Consider the following 22,637-nt stretch of genomic DNA (forward strand, 5'->3'; position numbering starts at 1 on the left):
GCACATCAGGGCACTCCCAGAGCAGGACAGAAAGCCAGAGCCTTGCAGACCCAGCGACCATGGAGACAAGGAGGCAGTGAGCAAAGCAGCAGCAGTAGTGGGCAGATTGCGCTTACAGCCTGCTCGTCTGTCTGTGACATCTCAAGTCCAGAATGCAAGAGGAATGAACAGAGTCCTTAGACAATTTAGCAAAAGGAAAATTAATTGGACAAAAACCTATTCTCTGAAGGAATAAAGGAAGTGATCCAAATTACACACACTTAGAAAAACTTTTCTGAAAGGTCATTCTCCAAAAGGGCTTGTCTCTAGTACGGCCGCCAAGAGATTTCATGAACTGTTCTTGTAAAGCAAGCTGTAAACCTCTACAAATGTTTCCAGTTTTGCAGGAGAGCACAACAGATAGCGAATCAGGCGGAAGACATGCTTATTGTCTGAATAGATTCTGTACATTTTGCCAGTGTTCAGTTATTTTGATGGAGGCTACACTCAAACATTTCTAGCTCAATAAGGCACTTATTTCTTTTTCCAAAGCAATTGGCTTACTAAAGTCACTCTGATGATGCTAGGCTGAACAGTGCTTTCTCCTGTCCTCTTAATCAGTAACCCAGTCTTTTTCCCACCTTGGGCTAACAGGCTCTGTTAAGGAATGATGATGACATGGGTAGAGGGCAGAAGAAAGTGAGTGACAAGCCTGCTCTGCGCCTCCCAGGAGTCTCTCAGAAGAGAGCAGGCAGACAGGTCTGAGTGCTGTGCCTGCGACTCTTCAAGCTCAAGGTTGAGTCTCAGATGCAGAGAGGAATGTTTCCTACATCAGGAGAGATGCCAAAGACTGGCATAGACAGAAAGCAGAACTCCAGTAGTCACAAGATCAAACAGTATGGTCAGGTACAGAAAGCTTAGCCAGAAGAGCTGAGCTGAGGGCTCTTCAGCTTCCCTCGGCTATCATATTAATATGGAAACAGACAAGAAGTTCATGCATGCTTAGGTGAGAGTCAGGGAGCTGAGGCATGAGAACAAGCATGGCCAAAGCAGGGTGTTCTGGGCAGCAAGACAGGTTCAAGGAGTTATGCAAAACACACAGCAGGACTGGCAAACTAGAAAGAGATGTGCAGGGCCCGGTCACTAAGGTAACCCACCAGGCCTATGTATGCTAAATGTCTGCATCAAATAAAGGCCTGGCCAGAGGGGCAGTAGAGACAGCCACAAAGTAGCAGATACTTGTCATAGTCAATTTGTGCTATCCTCTGGGGTCACAAGAGGACAGACATTAGCCCCTTGAACATTTTAGAGAATTCTGAAGATAGGAGGGAGTTAGAGAATTGTTAAAAGTGCTGCCTTAGTTTAAATGGCTATTTTTAATACTCTCTGTGTTGCCAAAGTAGGCGGACACTGTTTTCCCCTTCTCCCACCCCAGTGCTGACAGGGGTGGAAGAATTCACCCAGAATACAAGTTAATAAAAATCTATTATTTTCATGGTATATTTCTGTATGATGTCTCTACTACTATAATGGCTAAAATGACATTCCAGTATGTTCGTGTACACACACACACACACACATAATATGTGACACTAGGAATATGTAAACCTATGTACTAACATATCAACACATATGTTACTAAACACATGTATCTTCTCATAAATACTCCTGCGTATCATCAAGGTTTTCTTTGAGATTACAGAAATTATAGCGTCATTTGTTTTCATAAATTTTATTTCTGAGATGGTCATGTTCTTTTCCTATCAGGAATAAGATGACTGTCTACACAATCCAGACCAGCCCACAAGCCTTTGAACCTGACATTTTAGGACACAGTCCATCACTGGGGGCAATCAAGGCAAATATCCAAACAAGTGCTTGAAGGCAGGCCTACTTGCTATTCCAATCAGCATGACCTCCAACTAAAGAACTCACAGACAGTAAGGAAAGTAGAGCAGGGCCCAGGAAGCACACTGCCTGCTGGCTCACAGACTGGACTCTGCTCGTCTACTTTCTTTTATAGTTCATGACCAACTGACCGTTCACTTAGAAATAGTGCTGCTCACACTGGAGTCGACCCTCCTATATCAACAAGATAGTCTACAGAGGTGCCCATAGGCAGTCTCATCTAGGCAATTGCTCAAATGAGGTTTTACTCTTGAGTGACTCTAGCTTGTGCCAAATTGACAGGTAAAACTCACTAGCGCCCCTTTGAAGACCTAGGGGTTTGCACAAACTAAGATCCTACACTTTATAGGCACAGCTGATGGTCAGATTGCTTGAAGTCTAGAAGCATTGAGCATTTCATAAATAGGATGCCTATTAAACAAGCACTCACTATATGTGGTGACCACAAGCCCTAACAGCACACAGTAATAACTATTACCTCCCATCCTTCTTGCAGACAGGCACAGCAGCCTGCAGTCCAAGTGCACCTTAGAAAATGTGGATTGCAAGTTAAGAAGGAGGCAGTATCTAGCAATATCTTGAAAAATACATATCTTGTCAATTAACATCAAAGTCCTAATTGGTAAAGATTTGTATCATATAATAAGGTAGATGATATTTGAAAAATTATTTTCTACCATGACAGTTTCCATTTTGCCACAAAACTACCTACAATAACGAGTTCCATCCTGGCTAGGATCAAGTCACTTGTCTATTTTCATTGTCTATTTGCAAAAGATGGAAAGGCAACTTTTAAAGAGGTTGGGATGGATCTTCAGTGAGTACAACTGCTTATGATATATGCCAAACTTGAAGTGTGACCACTATCACTGCCAGGGAAGAATGGGGGGGGGAGAGAGAGAGAGAGAGAGAGAGAGAGAGAGAGAGAGAGTTATCAAGGCTGAGCTCCAATCTCTAGCTTTACCCCTAGCTTTAGGGCATGACTTATTTCTCATTTGCTTAAAATTTATATATATATATATATATATATATATATATATATATATATATATGAAATATAGACAATGTGTATCTTCAAAGGATATATATATACGTATATATATATGAAATATAGACAATGTGTATCTTCAAAGGATAGGTGGAAAAATATCTAAAACACCACACACATAGCTTAGATGCTAAATAAGCCTGAGTTGTTACTACCTGATATTGGCTTAGTCATTTCCTGCTTTGCTTACCTTTGTCCATCTAAATGTTTGCTTGGCAAATTAACCATGATGTTTCTGCCTGGAACCAGCCACAGTGCTGTTTCTCACTGCTGTTTCCCAACAACACACAGATATGCAGAACCAACAGCCAGTTTCAATAAGTCTGGAATTAAAGTTTGTTTTCTGTTTGCACTATTTTTTTTATGGTGATATCAGTTAGGCAGTATTGCCAGGCATGTATTCAACACCAGCAGATTAGATATACTCCAGATTCTTCCAGCTTGCATTTCGATTTTTGGAAGGAAATTCAAAAGATTCTTAACCATCCATGTGTGCTAAGAAAAAGAAGAATGCAAACACTCCTATAGATGGTTGAGGAGCTTCCATTTGGATGTTCAAGGGCTACACACGTGTTCCAGTCTGAAAGAACAGGCTGGTCTCCTTCATGTTGTCATTACTTAGAGCACAGCTGGAGATGCACTGCCTAGATGCCTCTCCGGAATAAAAGGCATCAATCCAAAGAACTGGAAATCCTCAGCATCAGTTACCAGATTCAGAATCATCTCAACTTTCTTCAGGGTTTTCATTTGCCTATTGCCTTAGTCATCCTTCTATTCTCCTCTGCCAGAGCAAGCTTGTTCCAAAACTGGAAATGAGTGCACGGAGATGACAAGACAGGCAGTGAGGAGGAGAGGGGACACCCAACCCCAGTGAGGAGGAGAGGGGACACCCAACCACTGTGAGGAGGAGAAGGAACACCCAACCACTGTGAGGAGGAGAGGGGACACCCAACCACTGTGAGGAGGAGATGGGACACCCAACCACTGTGAGGAGGAGAGGGGACACCCAACCACTGTGAGGAGGAGATGGGACACCCAACCATTGTGAGGAGGAGAGGGGACACCCAACCACTGTGAGAAGAGGGGACACCAACCCCAGTGAGGAGAGGGGACACCCAACCACTATGAGGAAGAGGGAGAGGAGGCACTCAACCACAGTGAAGAGGAGAGATGAAAGTCAACCACAGTGGGAAGAGGAGATATTTAAACGTTTTGAATTGAGTTTTCTAGGAACTAGCCACATTCATAAACATCAGGTTTATGGCACCTTTTTGCTTATTATTCAAAACAAATGCAAATTAGCAGATTACAAAGACAGCAGTTAGCACAAATATTCACATAAATATTTTGAAACAGCAAGCTGTTGGTTCACTGTTACTTCTGGATTATGATAAGCAACACTAGAAAGGAGTGCTGACAGAGAAATAGAGAAAACAAATGGAGAGGGGAAACTGCACTTCCAAAGCTGAGTGTTCAACCAGAAGTGGTTCACAGGACAGTAACAGGCATCAAATATTGCATCAGTTCTCACAGGCCAGAGATGCTCTGCACGTTGATGTGTGGGTTTCAGAGTAATCAGGGAACCAAACACATAGCCCAGTTCATGGAAACACTACAGAGCTGCCTAGGGATCATGTGTAGGATTTCATAAATACCACCCTCATCATGAACGCTGATTGTACATTTTAATACACAGGCTATTAGCATTTTAGAAAGCATGGAGTGGCTGGGCACTGGTGGCGCATGCCTTTAATCCCAGTACTTGGGAGGCAGAGGCAGGCGGATTTCTGAATTCGAGGCCAGCCTGGTCTACAGAGTGAGTTCCAGGACAGGAAGGGCTACACAGAGAAATCCTGTCTCAAAATCTCCCAACACCCCCCCCCCCGCCAAATATAACTAAAACAATATTAGTTGCCAGCAAATCCTACCAGTCAAAAGAATTTATTCTGCACATTCAAACATCCTTTGTTTCTTATGATTATGTACAAATACCCACAGATCATCAGTTGTTTGGCAATAAGAAGGGAAATGAAAATAATCTGAATTGCAAACAATACATACATGTATTGTGTACATGTGCTTGTGGGCATGAATTTGTGTCTGAGGTCAGTTTTGAATGTCATTCCTTAGGTAACTTTTATCTTTACTTTTTTTTCAGATAGAGTCTATCATTGACTAAGAATTCACAAATTCAGCAGGCTGGCTGGCCAGTGAGCCCCATGCCTGCTCGTTTCTCTTTGCCAAGGGACCACAGTATAACCCGGTGACTGAAGTGCTTGCATGATATATTAGTTAGGGCTGTCTATCGAGAGTAATAGAACTTAAAGAATAAATCATATCTAACACACACACACACACAAATAATATGAATAAATTATTGGAATGAATTATAGGCTGCAGTCTAGCTAATCCAGCAATGGCGGGCTGTGAACAGGAAGTCCAAGAGTCTAGTAGTTGCTCAGTGCACAGGCTGGATATCTCAGCTGGTCTTCAGAATATGCTTAGAATCCTGAACAGTTAGGCCCTAATGCCAGTGAAGGAATGGATGTGCTAGCAAGGTGAGAGCAAGCAGCTAAAGAAAAGGCTTCTTTCTTCTATGTCCTTCTATAGACTTCCAGCAGAAGGTGTGGTCCAGATTAAAGGTGTGTCTTCCCACCTCAGTATCCTGATAAAAGGCACTGTATCTTCCTGTCTCCAAGTACAGACGAGAAGTGAATGAACCAACTTCAGACAAAGCAAAAAAAAACAAAAAAAAAAAAAAACAAAAACAAAAACAAAAAAACAAAAAACAAAACTCTCATAGGTGTGCTCTCCTTTACTGGATTATAATTCATTCCTGATGTAGTCAAGTTGACAGTCAATAATAGCTATCACAAATGGTTAGTGCTTCTACTTCCTTAGCCTTGTCCCTGGCCCTAATAATGTGATCTTTTCTAAAGCCTCTAGAAGATACTCATAGCATATGCCCTGATGACGCTCGATCTCAAATTAGTGTATATTCTGATGAAATTTAGCTGAAAAACACACATTCCATTGGAATTGATTTTATTTTCCTTTGGTGTGGGCTCTGAAGAAATTGAGAGTAAACTCAAAGCCCTTGGAGTACAGTATCTTGCAACAGCTGCCCGCTGCAAAGGCAGTTGAAGTCAAGGGCAGGGAAGGAACTTGCAGCTCCACTGCACTGACAAGTGGATAGCTCCTTAACTGGCACTGCCAACTTCCTGTTGCCACTGGCCATGGAACTAAAGAATTCCAAGCTCTGATGTCTCATTCCGGTTTATATTACAATAAACCATCCTTCCATTTGACAGTAGCCAAGATACCTCAGGAAGATCCACCTTTAGGACAATACTAACTGCTCCAGATTCTTGTAGAAATATGATGTATTTTAGCAGTAAGAACATAATGTTATGAAAAGGGAAGTGTTAAAAAAAATCTAGGAACATTTCATGAATGTTTAAATGTCAGCATAAAAGTAATAGGGTGTAAAGGAATTTTGATCCAGCGGCATGGCTGCTCTTGCAAAGGATCACATCCAAAGGCCTTCTAGGTCTGTGTGATTGGGCTGGAATACAGCTGTGCCCCTAGTACAGACCTTTAATCCCTAACACTAAGGTAAAGTTAGTTTGCAGAAAGAAGCAGCCATGTTTGGAAGTGACATATAATTGAGGGACAAAGCAATGAATCAAAGATGTGACAGAATGAATCAGAGATAGGATATGCTCAACTTTCACCAGAACACCACAGGAAAACAAGGAGACTTGAGAGAGCAAGACACACACACACACACACACACACACACACACACACACACACACAAAGAGAGGGGGGGAGGAGGGGAAGAGGGAGAGGGAAAGGGAGAGGAAGAGGTACTTTTACAGAGAAGGGTTGCAGAGAGAATAAGGCAGACATAGGTGAAGACAGAATGAGCTAGAGAATGAGGAGGAGCCAGAAGATTAGGACAGATTGCCAGAGTTTGAGGACAAGCAGAACAATTCAGTCAGAAGCCAAGAGAAACCAGTTTGAATCACTCAACTTGGAGAAAAGTTTGAGCCAGAACAGCTGAGTTGACCAGCCAGCCAGAGCTCAGAAAGAACTAGCAAGGGTGAACCTATTCAGCAGTAAACTTCTGAGATGACAATAACATCTGGCAATGAAAGCTACATTTACAATAGGAAAAGCTCTCATAAAAATCAGAATAGAATAGAAATGGCCCAGAGCTAAGGAAAAGGCAGTGCAATCTAACAGAACTAACAAGTGAACTCTGGAAGCCCAGTGTCCAACTAATAAGCACCACGTTGAAAGAAATAGAAGGAAAGCTGAAGTGTGGGTGTGGACACAGGAATGATTCACTATCGATACTGAAAAGGGTCCATGTAAAATAGTCATAAAAGTCATGTCAAAAATTTCAAAAACTTCAGAGGTAGAGAACTGATAAAACCCCCTGAAAGGACTAACCCACCAGGATCACATAACCCTCAGGTCATCTTCAGCAAGAAAAGATTGACAGGAGGTGTGGCCACTGAGATAAGATCTCTGACTCCTCCAAAGAGTAACTTTGGCATCAGAATAACCTGCCCGCCTCCACTAACTTCTACTCTCGGCATGGCACTTCTGTTCTGGCCTCTTCTCTGCCCCTCCCTCCTATCATTCATTACGTGGGTATTGGCTCAGAATTCTGGAATGTGGCTTTCCTTCACATCCTCTTGTTTATAACTGTTTGTGCCCTACTGTCTACTTCATGCGTGATGATAATGGCCACTGTTTCCTAAATGTCAACTGTACACTCAGTGATTCATATGCCGTGTGCTCCAGAGAACCACTAAGAACTGTGTCTCAAATGATACAATCTAATTTATCATTAGATAACAGCTTAGCGTCACTGAACCACAGTGGCAGAGCCATGTAATTCTCGCCCACACAAATCTGAATCCAATCCAGTGCTGTTTTCCAAGAGGCACATTCCTATTTTGCCTTTCTCGTTTGATAACGTCTGTAAGCACACAATGCGTCCTGACTAGTCTGCCCTGCCCTGCCTCTGTGCTTGCTCTCATTCTTGTAAATCCCTCTCCCATATACATGTCCTTTGTGTGTTTTATGATGTACTGAGTCCCCAAATTCCCAAGAGTCTGTGACCCTAGATTTGGAGCCAGCTGGACTCACAGTGGGTGCACACCTGATGATAAGGACCATTCTTCCCTGAGAATCTGTCTTATCCAATAGTTCAAGCAGAGGCTTGAGTGCAAGTTTTCTTAACTATCACCTTCAAGCTTTGCTGATTTATCTAACAGGATATGTCCTTTGTACTTGGATATATCAGGACATTGTAAAGAACATGTCCACATAAAAATGTATACATTAACAGTCATCACACCATTTTTCTTTAGTTGCTAAAAAATACAGACAACTGAAAAGTCCATCATCAAATTACTGAGCAAATGATTACAGCTTATCAATGCAAAGGAGTATTTGGCAATATAAAGCAACACAGTATCAACATACACTATAACATAGATGACATTTGAACATAGCATGCTAAAGGATATCACAAAGATTAATTTTTACAATGTTCAATTTATATGAAACATCTAGAATTGCAGAGCTACAGAGATGCACAGTAGATTCATGGCTGTGTGAAGCTGAAGGGTAAGGATGAAGTGTGACTGTTACAGAGCAAGCACAGATTTAGGCAGAGTAACAAGAATGTCTCAGGTTGGCACTGTGGTGATGGAAGATGTGAAGAGGTGAACAAAGCAGAGAACAGTGACCTTGAAATGGATATGTGAGCATTTGCATTAATAAAGCCAGTAGAGTAAAAACAAAACACGTCCTTACAATGTCCTGATACATCCAAGTAGAAAGTCTAATATCTTCTTTAAAAATTCCTTCTCACCAAATCACACTATACAAAATTAATATGCTGAGAAACTAATTTGTTTGATGACTGACCAATTAACATTCAGAACAGAGGTACCACTGGACGTCATTAGCAACGAGTAATGCCATCCCCGCACTCAGTGTAGAAGAATGTATTATTTTAACCTCAAATTTCTGTCAAAAGACTTAAAAACAGCCATTTTTTGTACTCCCAGCTAATAATGTTTTATTAATACCAATTTTAAATTTCATTATATAATTTTATTATTCATAACCTGGGGCAGTTTTTACATCTCAGGCTAGAGGTTACAAAGGAGCATGCCTACCATGTGCAAACTCAGCCTTCAATTAATCAGTTCCATTTATCTTTGTAATGTTTCCACTCTTGGTTAAAAAAATGTATCCTTGCACATTTATTACATATTTTTATTATTAACTATAGAATATATCAACTACTCTTTTACAAAGAAGAGTAACATCAAACTTAATGGTATTTGGTATCCTACATAACTCAAAATCAAGGCACATTCTGATGTAAAATAACTTACTATCTCTTTTCTCTAAATGATATAATATTACCAAAGACAAGGGCTGTATCAGATCTTTCATATACTCCTCAACAAACGGACAAAAATTTTAATGGTTACTGGTATAAATAATTAGCATAAATCATAATTGCTTTCAGATAACACTTAAAATTTGAAGTCAAATAATAAAAATGCCATGAAAATATTGTCCTAAATAAATATAAAAAGTAACTTTCACACTAAGCAAAGTAATTAAAATTAACAGATCTACTGGATACTACATGTAACTTATTGAATGTACAATTGGTCCAATATTGCCTCCAATAATGACATTTTGGGATTCAGTCCTTTGTGTCATTCCCTCCCATTGATTATGGGAAGGCTCAGTTTCCTGTTATGGTGAATAAAGTGGAAGAGATGGTGTGTCACCTTGGGTATGAGACTATAGATGTGGCTTCCATTTTGGATGCTGTCTTGATCTTCTGATTTCTTGATCAGAGGCAGAAAATGTCCATGTTATGAGGCGCTTTTTGCAGAGGCTTATGGAACAAGAAACTTGAGGGCATCACTGGCTAACTGCCTAGGGAATCATGCCCTCTCCTCATGCCCCACAAATGTCTACATGTGTAAACAGCAGCCCCACGTCAGCCTGACTGCAGCCTCCTGAGAAGTCTTGCACAGTGATAGGTCTAAAACACCAGAGAGTCCTCCTTTGAGAAAACCATGAGTTTTCTCAGCAACAGTATGGCTGATTTAAACTGCCTTCAGTGGACTTTGTTCTACAGCAGAGGGTAACTAAACTGAGTCATGGTCCGAATGATTAGAATTTAAAAATGTAAAAACAAAACCTCTAAATGCATGTTATGTGTTCTTCTATGAGAAGAAAAACTACTGTCCAAGAGAGAAAACAAAACAAATGAACAAATAAGCAAACAGCCCTAAGACCCCTTGAAATGTATTCAAAATGCAAGCTTATCCCCATTTTCTTGAGTCTAGTTCAAGATCTGCAGCCTGCTTGGAAATCCTGATTGGTCTCAGACACATTTGCTGGGTAAGTCATTCCATCTCTTTCCAATCTTCTTCCAATGTGCCCACCTACCCAGAGGCCTCTGGTCATTTCTATGCTCACAGCCTAGCTTCAGATTGATGGCTTTTGAACCTGCTTTCTTGGAGAGCCATTTTTGACTGGCAGGAAGCTCCTTTTCCTCTCCCATTCTCCCTCCATGCCCTGTCATCTCTATACCCACAGGTCTAGCTTAAGACCTGTGGATTGGTATCCATATTTGACTGATGCAATTAAACAACTAATTCCAGCTTCATGTGGCCTAGCTCAGGGCCTGCAGTTCTGTCTCTGGCCCTACCTCCAAAGAAGGTAAGATTATTGTACCAGACACACAACCAAAGTGTGCCCTTCCCCCAGCCTTGAGCAGGCTATACAGACCTTGAATGCTTGCCAGAAATGGTGTTACAACCTTGGTGGAGTAGCCTCCCTGCATTTGCAATTTCCTACAGTATCTTTGAGGAGTAGACTGCCCACTGAGCTTGCTTTGAAACATAATCCAGCTAAAACAAAGGATGGGGTCTGTGGGCTTTCCCTATATAAATGCAGTGCTGAATATTAAACTTTGAGCTATGATCAGAAACTTGTGTTGGATTCATCCTTCTCTCACACCCCATCCTTTTCTATTTCCAGCCCCCCTTTCAGGGATACTCAGCTTGTCCATAGCCACTGGATGGCTACACCAAAGAAAGAAGTCTATGCATCCAGGTCAAATCACAAAACAAACAAAATAATGAATGGCTAAAACAACATGTCTCCTATGAAACACACTATTCCTATAGAAGTATATTCTAATGAAAACTACATAGATGAACAGATGTCACAGAATTTAAAGGAAAAATAATAAACTGTACCAAAGAATTGCATAAAAATTAATGAATTTGAACAAATTCTTCACTGAACTCCAAAAGATGGCAATAAATGCTTGAGTAATGTCCAGGACACCACAGACACATGGTGAGTGACGAGTGACGCGATGGAGATCGCTCAGGAACAGAAGACTGAACTCAAGAAAAAGAGAAATGCTGATGAGGACACAGGCTGAGATGAAGATGGAATTGACAACCTCAGCATTCCAATTGGAAAAGTCAGGGAAGAGCCTTACGAATAGAATTGATCAAGCAGAATACAGAACATTAGGACTCAAAGATAAATTGAGTACCCATATCAAATAAGCCAGGAATATGAACAGTTAAAACACAAGAAAGGAACATGAAGGAAATGTGTGACACTATTAAAGACCAAAACTTATAATTATAGGCACAGAAAGGGGAGAAGAATATCAGACGAATGGCCTGAACCAAATCTTTAACAAGATCATAGAAGAAAACTTCCCCAAACTAAGGAAAGACATATGTATAGAGATACAAGCAGCACAGAGAACCCTCACTATACAAGGCCAGAAAGTAAACTCCATAAAACATGCCATAGTTAAAACTTTGAATATACAGAACCAAGAAAACATACTGAAGGCTTCAAGAGAAAAAACTAGTCACACATTGAAGAAAACCCTCAGAATAACAGTGGATGTCTCAGTGGAACCTCGAAGCCCAGAAGGGCATGAAGCAATGTATCCAGGTTGTAAATGACTGCAACTGACAATCTAGACTACAGAGCCCGACAAAACTATCTGCCAGACTTAAAGTAGAAGGAAAAACATTTGATGATACACAAACATCCTAAGAAAATTCACATCCAACAAAGCAAATAAAACTGAATGGAATACTGGAATTCCATTGCATTGGCATTACTTCAAACCAAAGAAAATAATAAGCACAAATAAGACTCTAGAAAGACTCTAGGAAACAGGCAGATAAAACTAGAAAGAAAGAAGATATAATTTAATAAATTATAAGCACAACTAAGAACATAAACCAGGAAACACACACACTCGCAAACATGAATATGATTAGAATCTACACACACATTTCAGTAATGAATCTAAACCTTAATGTCCTTACCTTTCCAGTGAAAAGACATGAGCTATCTGAATAAAGAAATAAAATCTGTCTGTTGTTTATAAGAAACTTCAAAAAGCTGTATTCCATCAACATAGATTTAAAAATCCTCAATAAATACTAGCAAACTGAATACAGGTACATTTCAAAAAGATTATTCACCAAAATCAAGTTGGCTTACTCCCAAAATGCAGGGATGGTTCAACAATCAATAAATATAATAAAATTATAATAAATCATATAAATGGATTTAAAAGATCAAATGATTATCTCAATAGATACAGAAAAAAATCATTTGACAAAAATCAAACATACTTACATAATAAATTCCCAGAAAGAGTAGGAATGGAGGAAACACACCTCACCATAAGAAATGCCACATACCACAAGCCCATAGGCAGAACTATCCTAAGTGGGGAACCTTCCAAAGCAATCCCATTAAGGTTAGAACCGGACAGGGGAATCCACTGTTCCCCACTTCGTTTCAATAGAGTGCTGGTAACACTAGCTGTACCAATATGGCAAGAGAGGGGAATTTAAAAAATACAAAATAGGAAAAGTAAAACTTTCCCTATTTACAGATGATATATTATACATAGGAAATCCCAAAATATTTCCACCAGAAAACTTTTAGAAACAAGCTTCATCCAAGTGTCAGGACACAAAATCAACTCACAAAGATTAGTAGCCTGTCTCTATACCAACAGTATACACACTGAGACAGAGATTGCTGGAACATTTCCATTTACAACTATATGAAAGACAGCAAACTATTGTGGAATAAACCTAAGGAGATGAAGGATCACCATAGAGAGAAGTTCAAATCTCGGAAGAAAAAGAACGAGACAACACAAGAAAATGGAAAGATATCCAAGTTCATGAATTTGTAGAATTAATGTTTTATAAATGATCCTTATTCCAAAGGCCATTTAAATATTAGATGAAACTTTAATCAAGATATCCAAAACATTCTTCACGAAAATAGGAAACAAATCCATGGAGAACCAGAAAGATGCTGCCATTACAGATTTCAAGCTACATTACAGAGCTACAGTAATAAAAACAATATGGCACCAAACAGACATGTAGACCAATGAAATAAAATGAAGGGGGCAGCTAGTGGAATGCTAAGTGAATAAGTAAAATAATAATAATAATAATAATGCAACAAAAGAAAAAGTGGAAACCAAAACATGAGTGCTTTTAACTTAATAATAACTTTTATTTTTGACACAGAGACAAAAAACAAAACAAAACTAAAACTAAAACAAAAGGCTCTGGAGAAAAGACAGCATCTTCAACAAATAGTGCTGAGGAGAATGGACATCCACATGTAGAAGAACAAATTAGATACCAGAGGATCAAAAGCCTCAATCTGAAACCTGAAACACTAAGGTATTGGAAGAACACATAGGCAGAACCTACAAGACATAGGTAAGAAGGGAGGGCTTCCTGCCAGCAGCTAAGAGCAGCAATCAAGTCAAAGCTTCCGGAGAGCTAGGGAAGCATCAACTGAAAAAGAAATGTATGGAAAGGGAGAGACTCTGTCAGCTACATAGCCAATGAAGGATTGATATCCCTAATAGACAAAGGCCTCAAAGAACAGTCAGGGTAACAAACTGACAAAATCTTAAAAGTTGGAGAGATCACGCACTAAACAGAGAATTCTCAACAGAAGAAATAAAAATGGTTAGGCAATACCTCAAAATGTATTCACCAGTGTTGGTCATTAAGAAAATGAAAATTAAAAGGACTTCAAGATTTCCTGTTTAAACCCAGTCAGAACTGATAAGAAGAACAAAGCAGTTGTCAGCAATGCTGGAGAGGTTATGGGAGGGACTCTCACTTGCTGGCCTGGACATGGGTTGCAAACTGGGTTAGCTGCTATGAGAGTCAGGGCAGAAAGTTCTCAAAAACCAAAAGCCGAATATTCCATGTAACCAGCCATACCACTCCTTGGCATAGATCCGAAAAGTGGACGCCGTCCCCCAGAGATACTTGCTTAGCAATATTCACTATGGCCTTCGTCACGCTAGCCAGGAAATAGAAGCAACCTCAATGTCCTTCAGCTGGAGAATGGAGAATGGAAATGTGGCATTCACTGTGGCACAATGTGATACTATTCAGTATTTTAAAAAATCATGAAATTTGAAGATAAATGGGTCTAGCAAGGATTATATTGAGTTAGGCAACTTGTCCCCAGAAAGACAACTGCTATGTATTTCCTCACGTGCAGCTCTAAGCTCCAAATGTTCAAGTGTAAGAATGTAATATGGAGTAATCTTAGGAATAAGGAGCATAGAAAAGGATCACGTGAGAGAGGGAACTTAAGAGGGACTCACGGAATGCAGATGGTGTGAGGCAGAACACAGAAAACCAGGGAGGAGACTAACAGGGAGTTCAAGGGAAGTCAAGCAGAAAGGAGAAGGAGAGGCAGGGAAAGAATAGCATTAAAGTTGTGATTCTTCAAGGTATCACATTATTTTATGTTTATGAGAATTATAAGAATACGTATAAGTACGGAAGTTATGCCACTTGGATCGACAACACTAATGCTCCCCGTAAGGCCACAGATTCATGAAAAGCCAAGTGTCAGGCATGAGAAACCTGACTTTGAATACTTGGTCAGGCTCTTGCTTTTGGCCTGGATCTAACCTGAAAGTCTTCCTCCTGTGGTCTAGAAGATGGTACCAGAAAATCCTATGCAAGCTGTTAGGGGAAGGACAAAATTAGTAGGCCTACCCAGCACTCATGGGCCACAATAATGACCAGCATGCCAAGATACCCGCACAGGTGAAGTAAGTCAGCCTCATGTGCTGGCAGTTACCAGCCTCCGTCTAACTGGACGTAAGTCCCATCAACAGGAGAGAAGTCACACCTGGTACTGGAAACCTTGACAGCTTTCTGGAGCTATGAGGTCATGGGTCTTAGAAGAAAACTGACTAACACCAGTTTAGTGAAACAGCATAATTCCACCTACATCCTAAATCTTGTCATTATACCCACTGGTAACAGTGTCTACCACTCCTAATCAAAGAAAGACCCTGTTTACAGTAAATGGATACTGACACAGAAAAATCACAAGTAGACACAACACAGAGATCAGCAGATCAAGGGAAGCCCAGCTCCAATGGATACATCCACATCACAGTGGATCCAGAAACACTGCAGGAAAGCAGGTGGAAAGACGGTGGGATCAAAGGACATGTTAACATGGGCAAGGGTAAATTTCAGGGGTTCCCACCTCTAGACAAATAACCATAGAAAATGATGGCTGCTAAAAGGAAAATTAGCCTCTCCCAAGGAGGATCCCCTTAATGGTGATCCAGTGTAGATGGCCCATGTTGAAACAATGTACAAACCACCACCACCAACAACAACAACAACAAAAGTCTGAGCAGGATGTACTTATACTTACAGGCATGCATATGTGTGTGCAAGCACATGCGTGCACACACATGCACACACACAAACACACACACTAAAAATATAATCAAATGATATTAACTAGAGGGCATTGGAAGGCTTTTAGGGAGGGTAGCAGAAGGTCTTAATGAAGGCAAGAGAGGGTTGAAAGTGAAAAGAAATTTATTGAAATTTTTGTTAAGTTTATGCATGCATAGATTTTAGGAGTGCAATTTCACATGGAGAAATATTCAATAGACAATGTTCATTCTAAAATATATTACAGTAATATTATAGAAAGTGCCACCGCACACCTTTATAGAGAAACAGAGAAGGTCAATTAGGTATCAGGGAAGAACAAGTCAAATTAAACAAAAAATAGAAAATTCATATCTTCAAAGTGCTCAGAAAAATAACTGTTAAGTTAGAAACATGCATGCTTTCCAGAGTGTGAATTAAATTATAATTTAATTTTAAAATTTTGATGAGATCATCTTTTATCTTGTCTAGTGATTTATGAAGAAAATGTTTCAGGAAGAAAGGAATAATCCCAGTACTGAGATAGGGTGTAAGATGAGGTCAAACCTAGAACTAGCATTTTCATATGGAGTAGGGAAAACAATGCCTAACTTATAGAGTATAAGAGATGGAACTGAAATATTGAACTACAAAAATTAAAATGTTCTCCAGTCCCTTCCAATAATATTTGTGTTATTTGCACGAGGACTATTGATTAACTTTAGAGTCTGTTAAGGATGAAATTTCAAAGTTAATCACATAAGAAATGAAAGCAGAAGGCTTATTTCCTAAGTCTATGGAGTAGAAAGACATGAATAAAAAAGAAATCAATACAAAAGATGAGAAAGGAGGAGAAATCATGGAAAGAAAGGATATAAAAGAATAACAAATAGAAAGAGAGCATGGAGGAAGTGGGTGCTACAGGCCTGGAGGAGTGGCGGAAGTCATGTGGAGCTCTCCAGGACTCCACAGCACATTAGGAAAGAACAAAACAACAACAACAAAGGGGAAACAAAGAAACAATCTACTAGGAAGGCTTACATCAGCAACTGAAAGCTACCAAGGTTCAGTTTTGGTAACACAATACAATACAATACAATACAATACAATACAATACAACACAACGAATGCAATCTTCTTGTGGATGGAGCTCAGACAACTGAAGTTTATAAATATCCAAATTAGGTGTGTGGTGGTGCATGCTTATAATCCTAGCACTTGGGAGGCTGAGCTGGAAGGTTTGCTGTGAGTTAGAGTCTAACCTAACTAGGTTCGGTTCAAAGGTTATGAACTATAACATAATACCATAACAGTCATTACATAATAGAACAACATTCCTTACATATGGCATAATATTCAAAGTGCAAATATCAAGTTGAGGATTATTATAGATGATGTGAATTTGTTTTCAAAATATGATGGACATGTGCACAAATGTTTTTATGAGTCGATTCTTCTAGAGTGAAGCGTATTAAACTAGACCGAGTGCTAGTTTGATAAGAGGTACCTAGAGGGTTAGGGGATGGAGACAGAAAAGATTTGTGCATTCACGTGAGATTTTAAGCACCCTCATGGTTCTTTGCACCCTTGAATAGTGTCAGTATCCATTACTTGGGTATAATATTCTGTAGGAAAACAAGTCAAGGGCCTTTTACCCAGGAAAACCCAGACAAGAAGGCACAGATATGCTACCACAAAAATAAAGATAAAGTGTTTATGTAAAGAGTGTAAGGGAAACTTGAAGGTTAACTAAGCATGCAGGGGATGGAAACAGGAGGGACTGTGAGACAAACAAAGCCGGAATAATAATAAAAAAAAATGAGCAGAGCAAAAAAGAGAAACTGTGAGAAGCAGGAACTGCACGGTCTACAGAGCAGAGCATTGGGAAATGGATTAATCATTGTGTTATGTCAACAGTGTAGACACTGCTCTGCCATCAACATTTTACACCACCTACCCAGTACTCCAAGAGAGACCCCTTAGGATTAGAATTTCCTTCAGAGAGTAAGGATGAGGCATCCTCAGATTCCTAGACTCCCGAGATTCCCATCCCAGGAGAGTCTGAGCTCCCAACTAGGGCAACCCGGCTCCTAGCTAAAGCTACGTGTGCATGTACCTGCTGTCTGTTTTATCCTTCTAAGTATACAAAAAATTTTAACACTCGTTGTGGTTTGAATGCTTGGCCCATGGGAAGAGGCAGAAGTAGCAGGTGTGGCCTTGTCCAAAAGAGAGTGGCCTTGTTGGAGAAAGTGTGTCACTGTGTGGGAGGGCTTTCAGGTCCTATGCTTAAGTTTCACCCAGGGTGGAAGAGAGTGGCTTTGGAGGAAAATTCAGAACTCCCATCTCCTTCTCCCAAACTATGTCTGCATACTTTCTGATAATGGACTGAACTTCTACAATTGTAAACCAACCCCAATTAAATGTTTTATTTTATAAGAGTTGTCTTAGTCATGGTGTTTCTTCAGAGCAATAAAACCCTAGCTAAGATGACACTAAACTATAAGGCAAAGAGAGATTGAGAGTTTCTCTTTCACAAATCCTTAGCCGCAACTATATTTGAATGAATCCAAACTTTACACTTGCTTCTTATCTCTTGCTTATTATTCTATAAAGTGAAGTAAGTCACTTACAGCTGTTGTGATCACAGAAGGAGGAAGAGCAAGCTGTAAGCAAAGCAGAATGTGGCAGAGAAATGTACATAGCGGCGAGAGGAATCAAACATTCAAGAAACATCATCAGACTGAAGAAATTTAGGAAAGCAACTTCAGAACAACAAGTTCCTGATTTGGGGTATTCAAGAAGTTGCAGCTGTCTCAGAATGTGAGGTTTTTAGAACACTATGCTATAAAATCTGTAAGAGTTCTGAGAATTTAGCATATGTCCTAGGCACAGAAATATGAATGCTTTCTGCTTTTGTTTCTGTCTTTTGTGATCTCTTCCCATAAGCTATGTGCACATAAAGGCTGGCAAGAGCTCTCATTTCAATCACTATATCCCCAACACCTAACCTACTACTAGGCCTTTACAGAAGTCAATAGAGATTTATTGACTGGAATTGGTAATGATTAAGATAAAACAATTCTCAGAATTGCCTCTAACTGACAAACTTAAAATGCATTGCAGTTTCATGATTCCACCCTGTGCTAGGCACTGAGCCAGTTCATCCACTTCCAAACAGTGCTGGTCTCCATGGTTACAGGGATACTGAGGCAGCCATGCTGATTCCTTCCCTTGCTGATTTCACAAATAGAGGACAAGCAAACTTGCAAACAAACAACCCCAAGGGGAGACAACATCAGCAGCTTTTCAGGGAAGTTGAAGTGCGCTCAAGTAAGGAGAGCCCTAACTCTGTGTTTAAAGCACAGCAGCAGAGTGGGGGTAGAAAGAGTCTGGGGTCTGAATTCCGGTTCTGAAACTTACACAGCAAGAGAACAGCAAGAGATTACTGACTGAGCTCGCTCCCTACTCCATAGGTACATTAATTTAAAAAGATTTTTAAAATCAAGAATCACATATTTATAGGGAACCCAAAGGAAAGCCATATGAATACAAGAACTCAAGCCATTACCTGCACTTGGTCCTTCCTCATCCCTTGATATTTGGCCTGCCTTGTTCTCTTTGTGCATGTTACACTGTACTTACATGTACATTTGGTTATGCATGCTCACATGTGCACACCAAGACGGACGTGCACACACACACACACACACACACACACACACACACATCATTGGCTAGCTTCACTATAAAAGGGAGAATGTAAATGCTCTTTCTGAGACTGTGTGGCCTCACTTAATATTATACATTGGAAGTCTATCCATTATCCTGCAGATTTTGTAGTACAATGGTATTTAAAGCATACAAAAATGGAACACTGATATCTCCAGCAAATAATTATATTCCAAAAAAAGCTATTATGAAAGATGGTACTGTGGATGAGAAGGATGGAGACACTAGTGTTGCCAGCAGGCCTGAGGAGGTCTGGGAAACTTTAGGGACTTCCACTTAGGCAAAACTGGACTTTGGCTGCACTACAGAAACTATCTTTAGTATTTCAGCATTGGAATATGTTTAAAATGTTTTAGCATATTAAAAGCACAAATTAGTAAGAAGAGAGGCCCTCAGGAAGGAAGGCATACCTGAGAGCAAGGACATTACTGTTATAAAAGCTTTAAGAGTAAAACAAAATAATGATTGTAATTATGGTACCAATAGGCACACGGTAATTTTGTCACTGCTGTGAGACATATCACAGAGGGTGACTGCTGTACAGCACAGCAATATGAAACCACACAGAAGTTTGGAAAATTGACGGAACAGCACCACGACACACACACACTTTGCAGAAGATGTCCCTTAAAGCCAGGTCCTATCTTATTATATGTTTAAAATCATTGTTTGCTGTCAGATTGCTCCCTTCCATATGTTCTGTGATACTTTCTTCCTTCCGAGGAAAACTTTCATTATTGTGTATGTTTCTCAAAATACATGTGAGATTTATTGAAGATCTCATCTGCAGGATCATTTTAGAGATAAATCTAACTCATTATGTAATATTTTAATAAAAAATAAACTCTTAAATGGGCTACACACATAAATAATCTAACTTAAGGTAAAAAATACATGATATCTTAACATACAGACAATGAATGTTTAAAATAAATAGAATCATGTAGCTATATTGCCATTATAATATCACTAAGTCTTGAGGACTTTTCTAAGTATGATAACAGTAAGTATTTATTAACTACTCTACATAAACTTTCACTAGTATGTGCGATAACAATAACTATTTATTGATTAACTCATGTAACCTTTCACTAGCACATGTGATAACAATAAGTATCAAGTGCCTCATCCATGTAAACTTTCACTAGTATACGAGCGATGTACTCACCGAATTGCATCATTGGTTTCTGAAACAGCTCTTAAATATTCCTTCAAATAATAATAATTAAAGCAATATTTCCGGATCCTAAAGCCACGCCATCGTCTCTGAATCTATTGTCGATAAGAAGATAAAATATGTAAATAAAAAATAAATATAGTATTGAACATTTTTCATAAAAATATACTTCTTAAAACTCAGGATGATAATGTCTCATAACAAATATCAAGTAAAGGCTTGGACAATGCCCCAACTAGGCATCTTATGCCACCAAGTAAAACCTCTAGTGCCAGAAGTGGGCTACATACAGTTGAGTCACTAGACAAAGAGCTTGGATGGGCCACCCCTCTCAACCATCAGAGGATGTTGCCACAGCTATTTGGTTGTTTTCCACAACCTTATGGTGAGGCCTTACTGTGGAGAAAGACAAGGTTTGTGTGATGGAACACCAAAAAGTCAAACTGGTGTCCAACTAAAAGCCTCCCTCCTTCTGACAAGCACTCATGATGCTGGGTGGTTCTCTGGACACCACTCTAGGAGAGAAATCACCATCAATGTCACCGAGCTACCAACCTTGCTTCTTACAACAGAGTCATGTCTACAAGATATTCTGGTGTGACAGCGGCTCAAATGAAATAGGAGTGGCCACCTGCTTTGATGGCTTTAAGGCTCACTCATGAGATGGACCCATATTCTGACACTCCAGTGGCCAAGACCCTGAGATCAGATGCATCACGAGCCTTAGGGACACTACTATCATTCGGCTGCAGGAACCCAGCAACAGACTCATTCCTAACGGTGGCAGGCGGCAGGCACACTGTTACACCCACAGCTCACTGCCTCGCTCAGCTCTCATGGAGAGTAACAGAGAGACCCACAGCTGGACAATGAGTAGAGTGCGCTAGGCTTTGGAGCATTCAGACGTTATTGGGATGCCCTTTTCAGTCCCCGCTCCTCAAGGCTCAGAAACCTAAATGGAAGGAAGCTGAGGTAAAAAGAGCTGGCAGGCAGAGGTGGTAGATTATTCCAAAGAAGCCTTAGCTTCTTGATAGAATCCGACTGATCCACACGTGAAATCACAGAACTGTGACAGCATGTACAAGATCTGAACAGGGTCAAAGCAGAAAAAATATCAGCACCGAGAAAGGGAAATGGACACAAAGCCCCATCCCTAGCCATCTGCACTGATAATTTCTGGGAGGGGGAGCCTCCGTTTCTCCAGTGGAGTGTCACTTGGTATGTCAGCCACACTCCAGGTGAGGCCCCAAGCCTAGGATTGACTCGCCAACACTGCATGGACCTCGTGGTTTTTGTGTGCTTTCTGTTTGTTTGGGCATTTTACTATTTGTTTTATTGATTTCTTTTTGAAAATTTATCTGCTTTGATATTCTCTCTCTCTCTCTCTCTCTCTCTCTCTTGTTGTTGTTGTTTTGAGGTAAAGAGAATCTGGGAGAAACTGGGGGAAGAGAAAGCATATGACCAAAATGTATTTTATAAATTAAAAATAATAGAAAATCTCCAAAATAAATAAGAACACAAAAAGCATCTTGAGATTTTTCTGAATATAGTTAGTACATTAGTTGTTGATGTAAATGGTGCCAATATATTTATTATAAGATATTATGAAGATAAAAATTAACTATCTGCTATTGTAATTTGTGTGGTTGCTCTGTGTGTGTGTGTGTGTGTGTGTGTGTGTGTGTGTAGTGTACAAATGTGCGTTAGCATGTCTCATGTGTGTAGGTGCATTTGTGGGTAGATACATGTGAAGGCCAGAAGTTAAAGTCAGATATTTTCTTGATCGCTGTCCCCATTATTTACTTAGGCAGCTTCTCTGGCTGGAGCCACACTTGCTGGTTCCACAAGTCTAACTAGCCAGCTTTCCCCATACCTTGTCCCTCTCTTGCAAGCACTGGGGTTATAAGCATAGGTCACCATTCCCACTGCATTTATATAAATACTGGGGATC

At 40.0% G+C, this 22,637-nt stretch overlaps 1 protein-coding gene across 1 annotated transcript in view; it reads right to left on the reverse strand.

Annotated features, from left to right (window-relative positions):
• Positions 1 to 22,637, reverse strand: part of Spata17 (spermatogenesis associated 17) — a 160,985-nt gene that overhangs the window by 101,067 nt on the left and 37,281 nt on the right. Inside the window, exon 5 of the mRNA XM_021158392.3 lies at positions 20,678 to 20,781. Coding sequence (XP_021014051.1) covers positions 20,678 to 20,781 — 104 coding nt within the window. The remainder of the gene's footprint in view (positions 1 to 20,677; positions 20,782 to 22,637) is intronic.

The sequence above is a fragment of the Mus caroli genome, unplaced genomic scaffold (assembly GCF_978045245.1).
Source record: "Mus caroli unplaced genomic scaffold, Mus_caroli_1 scaffold_1, whole genome shotgun sequence".
Taxonomy (NCBI): Eukaryota; Metazoa; Chordata; class Mammalia; order Rodentia; family Muridae; genus Mus; species Mus caroli.